The sequence below is a fragment of the Trichosurus vulpecula genome, chromosome 2 (assembly GCF_011100635.1).
Source record: "Trichosurus vulpecula isolate mTriVul1 chromosome 2, mTriVul1.pri, whole genome shotgun sequence".
Classification (NCBI taxonomy): domain Eukaryota; kingdom Metazoa; phylum Chordata; class Mammalia; order Diprotodontia; family Phalangeridae; genus Trichosurus; species Trichosurus vulpecula.
The window spans coordinates 72799939-72821322 of NC_050574.1; the positions used below are offsets into that span (position 1 = coordinate 72799939).

The 21384-nt window shown below is 49.8% G+C and overlaps 1 protein-coding gene across 1 annotated transcript; it reads left to right on the forward strand.

The window, feature by feature from the left end:
- The first annotated feature begins 219 nt into the window (after positions 1–219).
- HPCAL4 (hippocalcin like 4) lies at positions 220–20675 on the forward strand. The gene is made up of 4 exons (XM_036742792.1): positions 220–430; positions 17341–17548; positions 18467–18682; positions 19538–20675. The coding sequence occupies exons 2-4, from the start codon at positions 17387–17389 to the stop codon at positions 19733–19735; spliced, it is 576 nt and encodes a 191-aa protein (XP_036598687.1). The 5' UTR covers positions 220–430; positions 17341–17386; the 3' UTR covers positions 19736–20675.
- The last annotated feature ends 709 nt before the right edge of the window (positions 20676–21384 follow it).

Sequence of the window (21384 nt, forward strand, 5' to 3'; positions counted from 1 at the left end):
TAGCCGGCAGCAGAATCCAGGCCATCTCCGGTCCCGATGGGGCCAGACCAACCCAAAACGCAGGAGAGCGGCCTTCAAGGCCCCAACCTAGGCAGGCTTCTCGTTCCCTTACAGCCCGCCTCCCCAACCCCACCTGCAGGCCACTCCTGTCACTCTTCCCCAGATCAGCCAATCAGAATCCTCGACGCCGGGCTTGGGGCGGGGTCCATGCAAATCAGCGTCTCCTCCTAGGGGCCGTAGTGATACACTGGATTCTGAGGCAGTCCCGGCGGGGAATCAGGAGCTCCTAGTCTGTCCGTCCGTCCCGCCCCCTCACCATCCCCGGACCCCCGAGACCCCGGTGTCTGGGGCCTGTCACCCTCCTGAGGGGGAAGGATCAACAGACCCGCCACCAGAGATCAGCGAGGCCGAGGAGCATCCCTCCCCCCAGGTACCGCAGTAGGGATGGAGGGGACAGGGGTCGGGGGGGGGGGAGGGTACCTCCCTCATGCCCCCACCTCCCTGGGCTCTGGCTCTTCAATTGGCGGCTGTTACAGAAACCTGCCTCCAGCGCCCGGGCTCCGGCAATCCTCAACCCTAATCCCAAATCCCACAATCGCTTCCCCTTATCCCCCAAACCCTCGTTCCCTTGTCCACATTTTCTCATCCTTCGTCTCTCATTTTCCGTCTTTTCTTCCCCATCTTCTCATCCTTCATCCCTCATCCCCCATCCCTACATGCCTGCATCCCGTCTTCTCTCCTCCTAATCCCACATTCTCCCATCCCAACCCTCACTGCCTTCTATCCTCATTCCCTCCTCTCCTTGCCCCCCTCCTCACCCATTACCTATCTGCCCACACCCCAGCCCTTCATTCCCTCGTGCTCTCTCTCACCCCTCATTTCCCTCATCCCTTATGCCCATTCTCTGCAGCCCATTTCCCGTCACCTCATCCCTAATCCTCTATTCCCTGTCCGTGATCTCCTATCTTTTATTTTTCATCCCCTCATACCCCCTCCCCCTCCTTCCAGAGGAAGCTCTGCCCTAATTCCCCATTCCCTCCCAATCCCACTATGTCCCTGCTCATTAGCTCCGGCTATGGGGACTAGAAACAAGCTCAGCGTGTCCTGTCCCACCTACACTGAACCAAGGTGGCCCCTTCAGCTTCAGGACAGGTCAGGGCCTCAGGACAGTTTTCCTCACCCACCCATCCACCCACCAAGACCCATCCTGTAGTTCTGGGCAGGGGAACTCCATTGGCCAAAGGCATCTGGCCAGTAGAAAGGTCCCCCTGGCCAGGGGGCAGCAGGCTTGGATTTCAGGTACCTATCCCAGAGTGAAGTGTTGGAGGGGAGAGAAGGAAAGGGGTTCTCTTCACCCATGTGAGCTCTCTCTATGCTTTACCCCCACCAGGTGCCTCGCCCCAAAGACACTCATAACCACTACACACACGGAGAGCTCCCCACATACATATGCTTCTCACATGTCTCCTCCCTACCACACACATCCCACTTCCACTCCACCCATACCAAACACAGAACCCACACCTCTTATACGCACAACCTACACTATCCTCCAAACCACCCACACACACTTTACCCCCAAACACACACCTTTTACACATCCCACACACACACGTTCCCTACAGACCAAACACAAACTCCAACTCCCATATGCACAGAGCCCACACAGTACTCCCCAACACATCTGTGGCCCCACATTGTCCCCTACTCTACCCTATCTCCCATTCCCACCCCCATGTATATACTAGGCACAGATCGCCATAATCTATCCGGGGCCCTACAAACACTGTCCCTTCCCATATGCTGATACATACCAAATATAGACACCATATAGCTACCTCCCACCCATCCCCCTCATAACCTGTATATGTCAAAAAGGTACCCTCTTTTTTGCTTACTTGCACACACACACACACAATCACACACATTTCATTATCTGGGAGCTGGAAGAGACCTCAGAACATCATACCTAGACTAGAATTCCCTGTAGACTTTCTGAATCCCAAAGCCAAAAGGGACCTTTGAGGTCCTTGGTTGAGTTTAGCACCCTGCCTAAAGCATGACCCGGCTTCATATACTTAACCCTGACTTCCAGAGAGCCACCAGGCAGCCACGTGGTTCAATTCTGGGTTGTCCTGGCAGTGGATCTGGAGTCAGTCAGATGATCCGAGTTCAAATTCTACCTCTTCGACTTATTACCTGTGTGATCTTGGGCAAATCACTTACCTTCCTCGAGCTTCGTCTGTAAAAGGGGAAGGGGTAGTCTAGATGACTTAAGGTTTCATCCGGCTCTGAGTCTGCAATCTTATGATCCCCACAGGGCTTCAGTTTCCTCATCTGTGACATGAGGGATCGGTGATCTCTAAGGAACTCTCCAAGCCTAAATCCCCTGAGCTCCTAGTCTTTCATGAAGAATAGATACCAGGCAGAGAGCATGAGCTACAGACTCTTATTACCCTGCTTCCATCCTTGCCTCTGAGACCCACAACTAGGTAACTGGGATATCCCTTTGGACTCTTCCCTCTATCTCTTGCATGATACCCCAGAGCCAATCAGTCACGAAGACCTACTGAGTCTTCCCTTGCAAGATCACTTCCATCCATTTCCTCCTCTCTGCCCTCACAGCCTCATCTCTTTCCTGGGCTTTCCTTCCTTTCAACTGGTCTTCTGGTTTCTGGTCTCTCCTCTTGGAGCCATCCTGCCTTCTTTCAGAATTATTCTCTTCTAGCTTGTGGATGTTTGAGTCTCTTCCTATCTCAAGAAGGCATGAAAGGGAAAGAGCCCAGAAAGGAAAAATCAGGGGACTTGAGTTCAAGTCTCATCTCTGCTACTGACTTGCTTTGTGACATTAGACAAGTCCTTTTCCATCTCTGAGCTCAGAATTGTCCCTCTGTAGAATGAAGTGGTTGGACTAGATGAACTCTAAGGTCTTTTCCCAGTCTGCCATTATATGCTCTAACCCTGACCTCCTATGCTTTAAGGTCCCTTGAGGCTTCAACATTATGCATTCCAATGTTCCTTCCAGCTCTGACATTCTATGCTATGAGATTCCTTCTAGCTCTGATGTTCTATGTTCTGAGATTCTTCTCAGCTCTGAGTTCTACATTCTAAGTTCTAAGACCCTTTCCAACTCTGAAATTCTATGTTGTAAGGTACCTTCTGGTATAAACATTCTATGTTCTAAGGGTTCTTCCAGCCCTGGCATTCTCTGTTCTAAACCCCTTCCAACTCTGATATTCCATATGCTAAACTGCATTCTAGTTTTTGCCTTTTATGTTTTATATTATAAGGTTCCCTTCAGCTCTAGAATTCAACATCCAGTGTGCTAAGTTCTCTTGTAGTCCTGACATTTTAGGTTCTGTGTTATACGAACTTAGAGATTATCTAATCTCTAAGGTCCTTTCCAGCTCCAAATTCTATGTCCTAAGGTCCCTTCTTGCTTTGTCGCCCTGGGTTCTAGAAACCTAGAGATGTTTGAGTACATCCCATCTGTCACCCAAGGATGGGGAGCTTATTAGACACCCCCAGCTACTTTGAGGCCAAACTAGAACCAGGGTCCATTACAGACAGCTGGAGGGGAGGAGGCCATTGATCACAGATTTGGAGCAAGAAAGGACTTTGGAGATCATCTAGTTCAATTCCTTCATTTACAACTGAGGAAAATGAGTAGTTAAGTGACTTATCCAAGGTCACACAGGTAGTAAATGGCACAGCTGGGTTTCAAACACAAGGCCACTAATTCCAAACTCAGCAGTCCTTCACCTAAACCATTCTAGGGACTTGTCTCTACTTAGCCCAGTTTTGCCTGGCTTTTCCCCTGGAGTTAGGCATAGGGGTTTCTATCCCTGTGACTTCTCTGGGCTAGTGTACAGGGGCAAGCCATGGCCTCACTGGCCCTTCTCCTTCCCTCTCCTGCATTCTTTCTGACTCCTCGCTGCCCCCCACCCCCAACTTCTCTTTCTTTCCCTGGTTCATACATTTTTGATGTAGGGGGAGGAGTAACCGGACTATCTTCAATATAATTCACTACTGTTGTTAATGAGGAGAGGAGTCCTTGATGCAGTTGTTGGGGAGGGGGAAAGAACAGAACCTTTCCCAACCCCAGGGATCCCACTGCCCATGGCAGAACAGAGGAGAGACAATCTCTGGACCAGGGAGCTGCTGTCACCATGGCAACCTCCTCAGCACCAGCTTCTCTCTGAAGCTGGGCGAGGGTGAGGAATCGCCCCCTCCTTCTCTCGCTCTGGGCTGCCTGCTCTGCTCTGGATCACAGCCCACCCAGGCCTGGGAGGAAGAGGGGGTGGTCCACCTAGCATGTTAGAGGGTCAGACCAGGAGGTTCATTTGTGAGCCTTGGGAGGGAAAAAAAACCAGGGAGATGACTGGGTGACTGGGTGGTGTTGATACAGAGTGGGGGAGAGAGAGAGAGAGAGAGAGAGAGAGAGAGAAATAGATATAGAGACAGAGATAGAAATAGAGATAGATAAATAGATAGATAGATAGAAACAAATACAGCCAAGGTGAGTTCCTACATTCTAATAGGGAAGACTATATATAAAGAGGAGTTGGAAAGGGGTGTGTGAGGGAGACTGAGGTGGGGTAGGCATGGTGGCATGATGTGGCCGTGGCTGGGAAGTATCATAGAGATCTGGTATCACAGAGAGCTGTTGTTGGAAAACTCCCTGAGAGAAGATCTGAGTGCTGGCCCCAGCCCAGCCACTGACTTGCTCTGTGACTTTGGCCCAGTCCCTGTCCCTCTCTGGGGCCTCAGATTACTCACCTCTGAAATGGAGGTGACAGTCCTTGCCTTCTCCCTGCACCAGAGGGATGGACAAGTGACTGCTTGTAATAGTGTGGGTGGCCCAGGTAGGACAGCCCCCGAGCCATCAGTCAACAAGCTTTTATTAAGTGCCTGCCTTGTGTCGGGAGCTGGGGATACAAAGACAAAAAGGGGGCAGTCCTTGCCTTCGTCGGGCTTGTGTTCTAATAACACAGTGCGCAGGCATCTAGCCATAGACAGAATGTCTCATTAATAATAATGGTAGCTAGCTTTAATGGAGCACTTTACGGTTTCCATGTGGTATCACATCTGATCCTCACAACAACTCTGGGAGGTAGACACTATCATCAGCTGCACGTGACAGCTGAGGCAAAGCTTAAGTGACTTGTACAGGGTCACTCGGCTAGTAAGTAAGTGAGACAGAATTCCAATTCAGGCGTTCCTCACTCCAAATTCAGTGTGCTCTCTCCATTGTACAACCTAAACCCAAGGTAGTTTTGGAAGGGAGGGTACTCTATAGATGCTGGGGCTTCAGGAAGGACCTCGTGCAGGAGCTGGTGCTTTAGCTGAGTCTGGAAGGAAATCAGAGTTTCTAAGAGGCTGAAGGGAGGTGGAGGAGTGGATTCTAGGCGTGGGGAAAGGATTGTCATGTTCAAGCCCTAGCAAGTGGCACCAGGGCTGCAGCATCCCCTGAGGTGGGAGAGACCTTTACTTCACCAGCCAACACACATGTGCCTCCTGCAGGCTTGTGTAAGGCCCCATGGGAATAGAAGTGTGAGATATAGTCCCAATCTACCCTCTGGGCCAGAAGGATTACCTCTGCAGCAGCCAGTGAATGATTCAATCTGACGAGGGAGGGTTTCAGGGCAGGTACGCTGCGATGGAGGCCCCTTCTGGTCCTAACGTTCTGTGTTCTGGGTTCTAAGGTCCCTCTTAACTTCACCATTCTGTATTCTAAAGTCCTTCCCAGTTCTGACAGCCTATGTTCTGAGATCCCTCCCAGCTCTAACATTCTATGTTCTAAGCTCCCTCCCAATTCTGAAATTCTGTGTTCGAAGCTCCTTCTCAGTTCTGTTTCTGATATTCCATGTTCTAAGGTCTCTCCCTGCTCTTATATTCTATGTTCCAAGTTCCCTCCCAGTACTGACATTCTGTGTTTTAAGGTCCCTCTTAGATTCAACATTCTGTATTCCAAGATCCTTCCCAGCTCTGACATTCTCTGTTCTAAGCTCCCCTTCTAGCTCTGACATTCTGTGTTCTAAGGTTCCCCCCAGACCTGTCGGTCTTTGTTCTAAAGATTTCTTCCAGTTCTGAAATCTACGTTCTAAACTCCCTCCAAGTTTTTGCACTGTTTGTTTTAAAGACTCTTCCCGTTTTGATGTCCCATATTCTCGGGTTCCTTCCAGGTCAAACATTTTAAGTTCTAAGGTCTCTCCTAGCTATGACATTCTATGTTCTAGTACTCTGTGTTCTAAGTTTCCTGCCTGCTCTTAGAATCAGGATCACAGGACCATAGTATCATAGATTTAGAGCTGGGAGGGATCTTAGAGACCATCATTTTAAAGGTGAGGAAACTGATTGAGGGAGAGTAAGTTACTTGTTCAAGGCCATCCAGCTAGCAGGAGTCAGAAGTGGGATTTGCACCAGATCTTCCTGATCCCAAGGTTGACACTGTCTACCACACAACACTGCCTTTCCAAATAACCTTTGATTTTGTGATTCTGAGTACTAAACTAAATGAAGCTGCCTCCTAGTGCAGCGAGCCTGCAGGCAAGGGAAAAATTGGGGCAGCTAGGTGGCATAATGGATAGAGCACCAGCCCTGCAGTTGGGAGGACCTGAGTTCAAATCCAGCCCCAGACATTTACCAGCTGTGTGACCCTGGGCAAGTCACTTAATCCAGATTGTCTCAACAGAAAGAAAAGAAAAGAAAGACATGGGAAAAGTCTGTGCAGACTGGGGTAATAAGGGGAGGCTTCATAAAAGAGATGGGATTTGAGCTCTCCCTCTAGGCAGAAAGACTTAAAGGAACTGTAGGAAGGAGGTGGGGGACAGCTTGGTGAGGGCTGGAGATGGGGGAGGAACTGCATGGGCAAATACCCAGAGATGGAAATAACAATGGTGTGTGTCTGGGCTGAAAAGGAAATGTGAGCTAGAGTGGAGGGTTCATGTGCAGGGAGGAAACATGGAGGGTGGGGGAGGGGTTCAGACGCTGGCCGGCCTTGAATACTAGGGGGTCATCAAAGTAGGAGTGGGACATGGGAAATCCACCTAGCATCATGTGTGGAATGGGTGAGAGACGGAGAGCCTGAAGCGAGGAAGGTCAGCTAGGAGGCTGTCATGGAAGAGAGGACCTGGATTAAGATGGCGGCCATGGGAGTGGAGAGAAGGAGGATTCAAGAGGGATTTTCCCAAGGTGGCAGATTATATTTAGGTGGTGAAGGTGGGGGTGGCATCAAAGATGACTCTAATGTTTGAAACCTGGAGCCTGGGTAGGGAAATCAGAAGACGGTGACCTTGGTTATGGTCAAGTGAAGCTTGAAGCAGTGATGGGATAGACAGTCCAAGACATCCAATCACTGTTTGAGGATATGGAACCAGAGCTTTGGCTTGATAAAAGGAGAACCTTCTGAACAATTCTAGCTGTTGAAAAACTCATGAGTTCCCTCTCACTGGAGGCCTTTAAGCAGAGTCTGGATGACTGCTTTTTAGGGATATGGATGGGACTTAGATGATATGATCTCTGGGGTCCTGTCCAGCTCTACGATTCTGTGACTTTTTTTTTAAATTTTGTTTTTAGTTTTCAACACTCACTTCTATAAGATTTTGAGTTCTAAATTTTCTCTCCCTCTGTACCCGCCCCCTCCCCAAGATGGCATGCAATCTGATATAGGCTATACATTTACAATCATATTAAACATGTTTTCACATTTGACTCATTAATTCAAGGGCAGGACAGGAAATCTGGAGCTTAAAAGAGACAGGAGACCATAGAATGTTTGAGCTGGAAGGGGCCTGAGTGGTCATGTGGTCCTTATCAAGGCCATAACTTGCTAAATGTCCACAACAAAGTAGAGGCTGAGATTTGAACCAATGTCACCTGAGTCTCACCCAGTTTTCTTGTCTTGGTGCCAAGATGTAGGGGCATGCTGATGGCACCAAAGAGGATGGGGCGGAGAAGCTTGTGCCACAGGACTGGAGGCATCGAGACGTGGAAGTGGCCCATGGGCATGGGAGGTGACAGTGGGGACAGTTTGGAGAGGTTGGTCCAGGCTTAGAGGAGGGACTTCAAGTCCAGGGAAGAGGAGAGATTCTGGTGAGTCATTCATGAACACGCACATGTATACATGTACAGCAGCACCATGTTGCATGGTGAGTACATTAGAGTACATTCCAGAAGTGCAAATACAGGACTGTGGGAGGTCTCAGTGAGAAGGAATTTACTAATCTGAAGATCAGGGAAGGCTTCCTGGAGGAGGTGACAAAATTTAAGTTGGACTTTAAAGGATGGGTAAGAATTCAACATGTGAAGAGAGGGAGGAAGGGCATGTGCAGTGTCAGTAAAAGCACAGAGGGGAAATCTCAGCGCACAGTCAGGAAACAAAAAATAGACCAGTCCAGCTGGAGTGTAATGTGAGTAGAGGTGAATAATGTGAGATCAAACTGGAAAGGTAGAATGGTTATAGAGGGCCTTGAATGCCATGTAGAAGAGTTTGGACTTTAATTGGCTAGCAATAGGGAGCCATTGAAGAATTTAAAGCAGAGAAATTACATGGACCAGCACTTAGCACAATGCCTGGAACATAGTAGGTGCTTAATAAATATTTGACTGACTGATTGACATTTATTAAGCACCTACTATGTGCCAAGTCTGATTTATGGATGGTGGATTAGAGGGGAGGAAGGGGAGAGGCAGGAAGACCTGTGAGGAAACCATTGCTGTCATCCAGGCAGATGCTAATAGGAACTGTGCCAGGTCAGAAGCTATGAAAAGAAAGAGAGTGAGGGATGGGAGTTATGTTTCTGGGATGGAATTGGTGGAACTTGGTGACTGATTAGATATAGGCTGGAAGCAGCTGGAGGTCAAAGGTAGAGAAAAGGAAGAGGAGATAGGCTAAGGACAATGGGGGACTTGTCTGGAATGTGGAGTGGACTATGGGCCCAGGGGAAGGGGAAGGCAGTGAGGGGCCCAGGAGGATAACAGGAGCAGGCTAGGCCTGGGGTTGGGGAAAGATGTGTGTGGCCACAGGTAGAGTGGGTGGGCCTGAAGGTGGGCTACAGATCGAGGGAACCATCAGAGGGGGAGGCAGAGAGGAGGCCCCAGGTGAGAGCAGAGAGGAAGATCTGGGGGTGTGGGGGAGAGAGGATCCATTAATTAGAAGAGAAGAAATAGTGAGGGCTGAGGGGGAAGAGAGGGATGGATCCATAGACACAGACAGTGACATACAGACTGTGATGATGCTTGTGTACAGAGACAGAGAGGGAGGAAAAGGGAGGAAGGGAGGGAGAGAAAGAGGGAGGGGGGGCGGAGACAGAGGAGGGTAGAGAGGGAGGGGGAAGGAGGGAGAGAGGAAGAGAGGGGGCGAGGGAGGGAGAGGGGGAAAGGGAGAGAGAGAGGAAGGGAGAGGAAGGGAGGGAGAGGGGGGAGGGACAGGGAGAGAGAGGGGGAGGGAGGGAGAGGGGGAAAGGGAGAGAGAGAGGGAGGGAGAGGAAGGGAGGGAGAGAGAGAGGGGGAGGGACAGGGAGAGAGAGGGGGAGAGGAGAGGGAGGGAGGAGAGGGAGAGATGGAGGAGAGGAGGAGAGAGAGGAATAGGAGAGAGAAGGAGAGGAAGAAGAGAGGGAGAGTGAGAGAGAAGAGAGAGATGAGAGAGGAGAGGAGAGAGAGAGGAGGAAGAGAGAAGGAAAAAAAGAGAGATGAGAGAGAGAGGAGAGAGAGAGAGAGAGACGAGAGAGAGGAAAGAGAGAGAGAGGAGAGAGAGATAGAGGAGGAGGAAGAGAGAGGAGATGCGAAGAGGAGAGAGAGCGACGAGAGAGAGAGAGAGAGAGGAAAGAGAGAGAGAGAGAGAGAGAGAGAGAGAGAGGAGGGAGGGAGGGAGGGAGAGAGGGGGGAAGGGAGGGAGGGAGAGAGAGGAAGAGAGCAACAGAGACTGAGACAAAGAGAGACAGAGACAGAGAGAGAGAGACAAAGGCAGAGACAGAGAGAGAAAGAGAGAGTCAGAGAAAGAGTCCCACACTCATAATCATACTGCACATTTATGTCTGAATATGCACACGTGTATCTTTACAGACAGACATGCAGACACAGATGTAAGCAGTGCCTCAGTACCACACACAGGGTCACATAAATGTTCTCATAGCTATTCATAGAGACAACACATGTGTGAGCCTCTCATATGTTTATCTGCCTCTAAACCCATGTACTTGCCCCACACTCATTTACACATGTACACCCCCTTTCATTCACTCCCACTCATGCACACAAACACACATCATAGGCACCTGTGGGCACACACAGAGGCCAAGGCACACCCCAGATACACACACTCAACCACATGCACACATTTTTACATCTGAAGATATATGAATACAGACATATATTCATGTTCATACCCTCTCGTATTGAACACATTTACCCACCTATCAATCAACCAACCACAAGCATTTAGCACTGTGCTGGGAGACACAAAGAGAGACCCGAAGGAATCGTGCCTGCCCTCAAGGAGTTCACATTTTACTGAGGACACAGTGTCGGTAAACATGGCAAGTACAAGGAGAGTTGGGGCAGAGAAGGTGCAAGGAGCTAGAAGGGAGTCAGGGAAGGCTTCCTGGAGAAGAGGTCATGAGCAGACTTCAGAAGGACAGAAGGGATTCCCGGAGGTAGTGGTATGTCCTGTTAGAAGGGAAGCTCCCTGAGGGCAGGGACTGCCTTTTTTTATTTTAACTTGTATTTTTATCCCAGGCACTTGACACAGCAAGTGCTTAAAAAAAGCTTGCTGATTAAGAGGTAGAAGGAGGTAGAAATACAGCAGTTGGAAGCCATATATAATACAATACGATACGATACGATACGATACAATACAATGCAATGCAATATAATATAGTCTAATTAATATAATATATGGATAGATAGAATAGATTGGATAGATAGATAGACATATACATATATGAATGTATGTATGTATGTGTCTGTATAATATTGTGTTTTATACACGCACACTCATACACAAAGGCATAGGGATGGGGTAAGGCATAGACCTGTGACATCTTTGATTTGAGGAAACTTTGTACCAATGCAGGTTGGCATCACCTCTGCAATTTGGAGTCTTAGCATGCTGTGAACTGATTGGTCCAGTCAGACAATAGGCATTTATTAAGCACCTACTGTGTGCCCGGCACTGAGCTATATGCCAGTATGTGTCACAGGTGGGACCTGAATCCAGGTTTTCCTGGCTCTGAGGCCAGTTCTCCTGCACAGAGATGTACATATGCCTGCACACAAATCCATGCACCTGTAACACATGAATACACGTTCATACATGTATACGCAGATATCCTTGGATGCTCCTCCACAAGTAATACACATTCGTGTGTATGTGTACCCGTGACCTTCACACTCGGTAACACGTTCACTATCATATGCACACATACAGAACCAAGCCAGAGTCAGGTGGGAGGAGACACCACCTATATCCCTGGGGCAGGTGGAGAAAGACTCCACAGCCCGAAGCCCCAGATGGCAAAGGAGCCCCTGTGACTCATGACCTCCCCCTTTCTCCCCTGCCCCCAGCTTATGTGAACTCACAGCCCCTGGACACCTGTACACAGACTAGGTAAGTACCAGCTTAAAACTGAAAGCCTCATCTCCTCCTCGCCTAGAATCTCCCTTTTGTACGGCCCACTCACTGCTTCCCGTAGCTCCAATCCTTTCCAGATTCTTAAGAGAAAAAAAAAAATTACCCCATTTCTAAAGTGTTTTACTGTGGACCAAACACTTTCCTCACCTTGGGGCATGGGTTAATTAGGCCTGTTTTACAGAAGAAGAGAATGAAGGTCAGAGAGGCCCACATTGTGACATTCAGAGTCTCTTGGGCTCACTTGCCCAAAGCCACAGTTAATAAGGTGTAGCACTGGAATTTGAACTCGGGCCTTCTGGCCACACATCCACAGTTCTTTCCACTGGGTGTTCAACCTCACTCCTAGTCCCCAAATTCAAAGCCAGCTCCCTCAGCCCCTTTGGGGAAGTAGAGGTGGCTTTGTCTAGACTTCTTGGTTTCTGGGAAAAGCTGCTTTCCTCCCAGACGCCTGAATCTGAACTTAGCCCCCCAGAACCGGCCTTCGGGTCAAAGTCCCTGAATGATGGCATCCCCCCTTTTTGGACACCCAGGCCCTGACTTGCTGTCCTGGGTGACTTCAGCTCTCCAACATTGTCCCTTCCCCTGAAATTCAATCCAATTTAACTCTCTGGATATTATTTAGTACCTACTGTGTGCGGGGCCCTGCAACCCCACCTTAGCTGCTGGTTTGCAGCCTACAGTTCTAAGAGAGGCTGGGGGCCAAGGACCCAGGAAGGCAGAAAGCTTAGGGACTGCTGTGCTCAGCTCCAAAACCTGTGGGCTCAGAAGGAGAGATCTTTCCCAGAAGGGTGCAAGCATGGAAGGCTGCCTGGGGGAGGCGGCCCACACACAGAATATAAAGCTGACCAGGGATGAGCACCAATGCCAATACTGACAGGCTCTGCCACTTCCTCCTGTAAAAAATGATTAAGACAGGTAAAGAGAGGGAGGGAGGGGGTTCCTGACTGAGGGATAATATGAGTTAGTTAAGTATGGTCTTGAATGGATCTCTTCCTCTCGGTTTCCACATACATAAGATGAAGGGGTTGGATGAGACCAGGGGTTCCCAACCTTTTTCTGGACCCCATGCCCTTTGGCTTTCATTGATAACTGCTTGGATGTAGGCTGGAAACAGCTGAAGGTCAAAGGTGGAGAACAGGAATAGGAGATTCCTCTTTCTGTCCAATAGGAAAAGGAATAAATTCCAGAGTTTCCGTCAATATGCACATTAGAAGTAAAACAGGTTCATTTCAATAAGATAATATAGTTATTTACCGAATATTCCCTTAACAAGCTTTTTATCACAAGGTGGCGCAGTGGACAGAGTGCTAGACCTGGAGTCAGGAAGAGCTGGGTTCAAATCCAGCCTCAGACACTTACTGGGAGAGTCCCTTAGCCTCTCTGTGCCTCAGTTTCCTCATCTGTTAAAATGAGGATAATAACAGCGCCTACCTCAGAGGGCTGTTTTGAGGACCGAATGACAATATTTGACAAGCTCTTCGCAGACCTTTAATGGCTATATAAATGTGAGTTATCATTTGCTGTTGCCGTTTTGCTCAGCCCTTCTAGGTGTGCGTATTCCCCACGCTGGGAAGCCCTAGACTATGTGATGATCTCTAAGCTCTCTCCCAGCTCCAAGGCCTTTGAGCAGAGATCTCTTTTAGGGAAGTGGAAAGGAATCCAGCTCTGCCCCAGACTCGGAGGACTTCAGTTAAAGGGACGGTAGTGGGAGCATAGCTGGAAGGAAACAGGACTCCAAAACAGAAGACCTTGGGTTCAAATCCAGATTCTGACACCTGTTAGCTGTGCAACCTCTCTGAGACTCGGTTTCCTCATCTGTAAGATGAGGGACTAGACAATGGTACCTGTAATTCCCCTCCTTTCAGGGGATTTGGAGGAAAGTCATTTGTAACCATGGAAGAGACGTAGAAATGGGAGCCAGTTCTTCTCAAGCTCCCCCCACCTCCTGCTAGCACCTTCTCCCGAAAACCCGTCTCCCAGGAAACTACTCCCCCCAAATCACTCCCCAGAGAGAATTCATCATACTCTCGTGATCACGAGTGCCAGAAAGCTCTCCACACCACCCCCACAGCTCCTCCATCTTCCCAGCAGCCTAGGGAAGGAAGGCAGGCAGGCAGGAAGGTACTCTGGATGCTGGTGAAGCTGAGGCCCACGAGGGAAGTCACACAAATAAGCCAGACACAGAACTCCATCCAGTAGCTGTCATTCAGGCAGCCCCCAAAGCTGCCGTCTCCCTCTGCCGCTAAAACAAAACCAGAGACTAGCCTGGTCCAAGCTCAGTCCTCTGTCCAGGGGCCCCACATCCTGCCCCACCCTCCCTTTCAGCTCCATTGGCTGAGCAAGGACTCTCCCAGAAGAGCTCTTAACTCGTTGTGTGACATTGAAAAAATGCCTTCCCTTCTTTGGATCTCAGTTTCTTCATCTGTAAAATGGAAGATCTAAATCCTATGTTCCTATAAGTGTATGGTAAGCTCTCCTTACTGTCCCCTCCCCACTCCTTAGATGTTGTGAAGGTAGGAGGGTGGCTCCTGATGATAAGGAAGCTCTCAATGGTCAACTGGGCTTCCCATAAACATCTCTACTGTCCCACCTTTCCTCACTGCCTCTCACTGACCCCCCTAATGCTCCCCACTGCCTCTAACCTACTTAATGACCCCTAATACCTCCCACTGCCTCCAACATTTCCCCCATGGCCTCTACTACCCTTTGATGATCCCCCCAACCTCCTCTGCCCCCAACCTTCCTCACTGTCACTCATTAACTCCCAGCACTCTCCAACCTTTTCCCACCAACCCCTAACACCTCCCATTGTTCCCAACATCCCTCATTGCCCCAATACCCTTTATTGACCCCCAACACCTCCTCTGCCCCCAACTTTCCTCATTGTTCCTCACTGACCCCCAGTGCTTTCCAACCTTTTTCCACTGCCCCTCCCACTGCTCTTTCCATGCTCTTCACTGATTCCTCAGCATTTTATTCACCCCCAGTGCTTCACACTAACCCTTCAACATCTCCCAATGGTCCCCCTCTTCTACACCTCACCCCCATGCTTCTAAACCTTTCCCACCCCATGCTCTAAATGCCTGCTACTTTGGGGTTGGTCTTTGTCTCCCTCTGGTGTCCAAGTTGGGTTCTGCACCCCCTGTACCATCAGAGGGCTCTGGGGAGGCTTCCTGTTTTGGAGGGTATAGGGGAGGGCAACGGGTGTGTGCTTCTGAATCCTTGGGATGTTAGCTTCCTTTGCCACCAGTGTGTAATTGCAGGAGGACTCATAGACTGCCAAGGACTTTATTCACTCACTGAGGCCTTTTTGCTCAGCCTCCAAACTGTGTAACAAGGACTTGGTTTCGCCATGTTGGGTTGGGGAGACCCAGGCTCTGCCCTCAGGGAGATCCCTGATTGGCTCAGACAGGGACAGAACAACGGGTCAAGGTGTGGTGGAAAGGACACAAGTTTGGGAGACAAGAGATGGGTTCAAATCTCAACTCCGATACTTGTTGCCTGTAAGATCTTAGGCTAATCCCTCCCTGTCTCTGGTCCTTCAATTTCCTTGTATTTCCCCATAGTAGAGGAGGTCTGCTGTAGTGGATGGAGTCAGGAAGGCCTGACTTTGAATTCTGCCTCGGAAATAACCTGTGTGACCCTAGGCAAATCACTTAACCTCTCTGGCCTCAGTTTCCTCGTCTGTGAAATGAGATGGTTGAAATCAAAGACCTCTCAGATCCATTCTAGCTCTAAATCTATGAACCTAGGGTAAAATGAGGGAAGAAGGTATCCTTGATGATCTCCATAGCACTTTCCAGCTATGAAACCTCAGAGCTCTGAAGCTGGCTGCCCTCCTGGTGGGAGTTAGCATGGAAGGCTGCCTAGGGGGAAGGCACACCCAAAATAAGAGATTGGTCAGGAATAATAATGGCAGGGACAATGATAATATTTGGCTCCGCCGATTATCACCTGTGTGGCTTTGGAGAGGTCACATCACCACCTCCTCATTTGGGCATCTGTTTCCTCTTTGGTTCTAGAAGAGGATTGGATTCGATGGCCCTTCCAGCTCTGAGTCTCTGCTCCTCAATCTCTGATCCCCATGCTTCTTAAAGGAGCATTACTCTTGTCTGGAGGTAGAACACAGGGCCTCTTCCATTTGTAAATGGTCTTCAAGAATAACTATGTTGTTAGGGCAGCTAGGTGGCACAGTGGATAGAGTGCTTGGCCTGGAGTTAGGAAGACCTGGGCTCAAATCTAGCCTCAGACACTTACTAGCTAGGTGACCCTGGGCAAGTTGCCTAACCCTGTTTGCCTCAGTTTCCTCATCTATGAAATGAACTGGAGAAGAAAATGGCAAACCACTCCAGTATCATTGCCAAGGAAAACCCCAAACGGGGTCACAAGGAGTCTGGCACAGCTGAACAACAATGATTTTGTCAGGATATAGAACTCAGGATCCCTTCCCCCCTAAAAAACCTTCCTCCTACAGTTTGCCCTGGTGGTAGGCTGCTGCGAACTTAGCTAGGCTGGTCCTTGGACGACAGACACGGACTCCGTTCGCTGAGCCTGGGCATGAAGCCCTTCCAGCTTGGAAAGATGGGCCTGAGCTAATAGGAAGAAAGATTTCTGAAAGGACAAGAGGCCGTTCTATCATAGAATCAGAGAACTTTGGTGGGGAGGCACTCAGAGGTCGTCTTGTCCACTCCCTCCTTTTACAGATGAGAAAACAGAGGGACAGGAGGGTTGGTCACCCCAGGTCACACAGTAAATGATAGAGCTGAGGTTCAAGCCCGGTAAGGTTCAGACATTATCGTCCTCATTTTATATACAAAGAGGAAGAATTCCATAGAGATGAGGTGATTTGTTCAAGGTCAGGTGGATAATTGGGGAGAGGTTTGGGAAGGGGATAAGAGAGGAGGGGGTTGGGAAGGCTAAGCGCCAGACACTATGCTAAGCGTTTTACAAGCATTGTCTCATTTGAGACTCACAATAGCCCTGGAAGGTGGATGCCATCATTAACCCCATTTTACCGTTTAAAATACTGAGGCAAATAGAGGTTGAGTGACTTGCCCAGGGTGATACAGCTAGCAAATGTCTGAGGCTGGATTTGTTCCTGACTCTGGACTCAGAGCTCCATCGGCTGCACCACCTCACTACTTCTAGGTGGACATTCTTTCTGTAAAACTTTTAGGTTAACGTTTACTACTGCTCTGAGAGATAGGCAGTACAATCATTCTTTTCCCTATTTTTTTCATGTGAGGAAAATAAGATTCTGAGACAATAAAGAGCAGGGAAAAGAGGGAATTTTATTACAACTTTCAGATATTACGTCATGCCTTTCTAATAGGCAAAGACGACAAAAGATGAAAATGGCAAATGTTGGAGGGGCTGTGGTAAGATAAGCTCACTGATACATTGTTAGTGGAGTTGCAAATTAGTGTAACCATTCAGGAAAACAATTTGGATCTGTGTCCAAAAAGTAACAAAATTATGCATACCCTTTGACTCAGAGGTACTGCCCTGGACATATACATGTGGTAAAAACCAAAGATTAAGGTTCCATAGATACACAAATGTTTTCAGCAGCATCTTTTGCAGTAACAAAGATCTTGGAAGAAAGAGGGAGCTCCTAGGGCCCAGCCTGGGCAGGGTGGCCATCTGGGGCACGTGAGGGCTGAGGAGACTTGCCAAGGTCCCCAAGGAAGCGGTTCTCCTTTGCCAAGGCAGGGCCTGAGCTCTCTCTGTGCGTGTGTGCCCGAAGGCTGGGCCATGGGGAAAGGAAGCAGCAAGCTGGCTCCAGAAGTGCTGGAGGACCTTGTGCAGAGCACGGAGTTCAGCGAACAGGAGCTGAAGCAATGGTACAAAGGCTTCCTCAAGGACTGTCCCAGCGGTATCCTCAATCTGGAGGAGTTTCAGCAGCTCTATGTCAAGGTAAGACTGTGTCCTCCTCCCTTTCTACCTTCCCCTGCCTGGGCTCCTGGGCTGTGGATGGAGGTTGGGACCAACGTCAGCTGAGGCAAAGTGGAAGCCCCTGGTGTCTCAGGCCTACGAATCCCAAGGGAGAGGGTCCTACCCAAGGTGGGGCTGCTAGGGCCTTCCCTAGGTGAGAGGTGTGTAGATCTTATCTGGGGGCCCTCTTCATTCTCTCCCTTCTCTTCTGAGCCAAGAGCTCACCTGATCCCCAATGCAGGCACACCTTTCCCTGCCCTGAAAGTGTAGATGGTCTTGTGCTTACCTCTACTATGCCCTAGGAGTCTGGGGTAGGGGGCAAGGGAGTGGGGGAACCCTAGGGACTAGTCTGGTGGCACCCAGGCCTGCAGTTTCAGGGTGGTCCCACCAGGCCCCAGGATTCAATTTTTAAAAAATTTGTTTTATATTTTTTCAATTAACAAAATCTATTTTCTCTTCCTGCCCCTAATGAAAAAACAAAAACAAATCCCTTGTAACAAATATACACAAGCAAACAAAACAAATTCCTTTATTGGTTGTGTACAAAAATATCTCCCATTCTGCTCCCTAAGTTCAGGGGAGAGGGGTAGTTTTCTCCTTGGTCTCCTGAAATCACAACTGATCAGAATTCTTAAGTCTTTCAAAGTTGTTTGTCTTTACAATGTTATTATTATAATATAAATTGTCCTCCAGGATCTGCTCGCTTCTCTATGCATCAGTCCATAAAAGTCTGCCTTGAGCTTCACGCACCCCCTCCCCTAGGGTCACTTTGGACTCTGCCTCAGTCCTTTGCCCTGCCTCTTGCCCCCTGTCTTCTCTCTGCTTCTCCCTTGTGGTGTGTGTCTCCCTGGCTCCCTCCTTTCCTTTCCCCCCAACTCTTTCTCTCTCTCCTCCATCCAGTTTTTCCCATATGGTGATGCCTCTAAGTTTGCCCAGCATGCCTTCCGCACCTTTGACAAGAACGGGGATGGGACCATCGACTTCCGGGAGTTCATCTGTGCCCTGTCAGTCACCTCTCGAGGCAGCTTTGAGCAGAAACTCAACTGGGCCTTTGAGATGTATGACCTGGATGGGGATGGACGCATCACCCGCCTGGAGATGCTGGAGATCATTGAGGTGCTGGGGGGAGGGGCATCAGAAGTCAGAGAAGGGCTGGGGCATTGGAGGGGCCATGGGTCAGAGCAGGGGAGCAAGAGGGAAACAGAAGGGGGCAAAGAGAAGTCGGGTTTGGAGGTCAGAGAATGAGCCGCACAGCTGGAGTGGTCTGAGAAGAGAAAGTCAGATTTGGAAAGGTCAGGGGTCAGAGTAGTGAGTTCAGAGGTCAGTTTGGTTTTAGATCAGAGGTCAGAGTAGTCAACCAAGTCACATAATCACAGAATGTTAGAGTTTGAAGGCACCTGTGGCCGTCTAGTCCAGCCCATACCTGAACAAGGAATTCCCACTGTAATGTGGGTCATGTAGTATCTGCTTGAAGCCCTCCAGTGACAGGGAGCTCACTCTTTCTGGGGGCAGCCCATGATGATTTTGGACAGCCCTAATTATTAGGAACTTTTCTCTTACATCAAGCCTGAATTTGTGTCTTTTCAAATTTACTTATTGCTACAGGTTCTGCCCTCTGAGGCCAAGAGCAAGACTAATCCCTTTCCCACATGAGAAATGTTTGAAGGTGATAGGTGTCACTTCCCCGAATCTTCTCCTTACCAGGCTAAATATCCCCGGTTCCTTCGGCCAGTCTTTAGGTGGCATGGCCCTGAAGCCCCAGGTCAGGGGGTCAGATATCAGAGTGGAGCAGTGAAGTTTGGGACTTGGAGGTCAGGGTGAGTGGTGAGGTCTGAGGTCAAGGGTCACAAGTCAGAGTGGGACAGTGAGAGGGATTGTCCAGAAGGCTGGGCCTGCAGGGCATGAGAGGCTGATCCAGAGGCCTCCTCCCTGAAAGGCCAGGGCTCACCGTTCTCCTTCCTTCCCACCCAGGCTATCTACAAGATGGTAGGAACAGTCATCATGATGCGTATGAACCAGGATGGGCTGACCCCTCAGCAGCGTGTGGACAAGATCTTCACCAAGATGGATCAGGACAAGGACGACCAGATCACCCTGGAGGAGTTCAAGGAGGCAGCCAAGAGTGACCCATCCATCGTGCTCCTGCTACAGTGTGATATGCAAAAGTAGGGGGAGCCCTGCCTCAGGCCCCCCCCATCCCCACGGCCTCCAGGGCATCTCTGTGTCCCACCCTGGGCCTCCCCATTCCCACGGCCTCCAGGGCCCTTACCCCCTCTGTCCAGGGCATCTCTGTGTCCTACCCTGGGCCTCCCTGTTCCCACGGCCTCCAGGGCCCTAACCCCCTCTGTCCAGGGCATCTCTGTGTTCCAGCCTTCTCTACCTAGGACCTCCCCTCCCCATCTCCAGGGCATTCCTGGGTCCTAAACCCCTCTGCCCAGGGCATCCTTATATCCTAGCCTACCGTCCTCAGAGCCACCCAGTTTCCAACCCACCTCTGCCCTGGACCTTCTTCTCCTCACAGTCTTCCAATGTTCCACACTTTTCTGGCCCAGGTTTCTCCCACCTCTGAGCCTCTCCAACTTCCCTCCCCACCAGGGCCTTAGCCCACCTCTGCCCTCCCTCTCCCCAGGGTTTTCTAGTGCTCCATCCCTCTTTGCCCCAGGTATCCCCCTAGGCCTTGGCTGTGGCTCACCTCACCCCTTACATGGACCCCCCTCAGCCCAGGGTTTTCCAGGGGCCCAGCTCTCTTAGCCCTGGACCCCCTCCCTGTGTCACTCCTTCCCTAACCCTCCAGTTTTGCCCCTGGTTCCCTCTCTTCTCCTTTTGAACTTGCTGGCAGAGCTTGGGGCAGACCTTGAGCAGGGAGGTATTCCTAGCCCCAGGTCCATCACATCCTGACCCAGTACTGTATTACTGGGTCCCTGGCCAGTTCTTCCCAGGGCGATGTCCTGTTCCTGAGCCCCTCCCTGCGGCCCCCTAAGCCCAGTAGGGGAGTTCCCCCAGGAAGCATGTTGGTATAATATAAGGAACCCTATATTCAGAGTCAGAGCACCTGGGTTTGAGACCTGGCTCTGCTCCTTCCTGGTTACACGACCTTGGGCAAGTCACTTCATCACTCTGAGCCTCAGTTCCCCATCTGTAAAATGAGGGGGTTGGACTAGATGATCACTAAGGGACTTTCAGCTCTAAATCTTACTAGCCTATAAATCTCCTTTAGTGCTTCCTTCCCATCCTCACCCAAGAAAAAAGAGCATGCCCTCCCCCTGCCCAGTCCATGGGAGACTCCCAAATCCTATCCCAAGAGTACCCACTCACTCCTCCAAGCCCACTGGAGATGGGGAGAAGATAAAGGGGCCTATCCTGAGCATCCCTTTCCCTTCCCAAGGCAGATATCTTTGGAGAACTTTGTTCTAGGCCTTCATTGGGCTGGGCCTGGACTCTCTAAAGGGAGTGAATTCCACCCTGGTGAATGCTGGGAAAAGCAGTAGGTACAGGTCTTCCGTGAGCCCCATTTTCTTTTTTACATTTTAATGTTCCTGGCAGTTATGCCCAATAGCCAATGACTCTGAAAACTCAATTTCCCAGATGGAGGTGACATCCCTGATCTTCCATATACTCCTCAAAGGCAGAGTCTTTGGGCCCAGAACTTCCTTAATGGGGTCCTCACTGGCTCTAGGCCTAAGGGGTGGATTATTTGTTTAAAGGAAGAAGTGAGGGGAGGGCCAGGGCCTTGAGGGGTTGTGGTAGGTATGAACATGGTCACAGGCGAATCACAGGTGGGGGAGTTGTCCTATTCATGGTCATTTGGTGGCCAAGAA

What these genes read in the sequence shown, in the direction of transcription:
- HPCAL4 (XM_036742792.1), top strand. Translation starts at nt 17,387, where the DNA reads ATGGGGAAAGGAAGCAGCAAGCTGGCTCCAGAAGTGCTGGAGGACCTT. An exon ending in TTCAGCAGCTCTATGTCAAG is followed by an intron (nt 17,549 to 18,466) that starts GTAAGACTGTGT and finishes TCCTCCATCCAG; the next exon opens with TTTTTCCCATATGGTGATGC. An exon ending in AGATGCTGGAGATCATTGAG is followed by an intron (nt 18,683 to 19,537) that starts GTGCTGGGGGGA and finishes CTTCCCACCCAG; the next exon opens with GCTATCTACAAGATGGTAGG.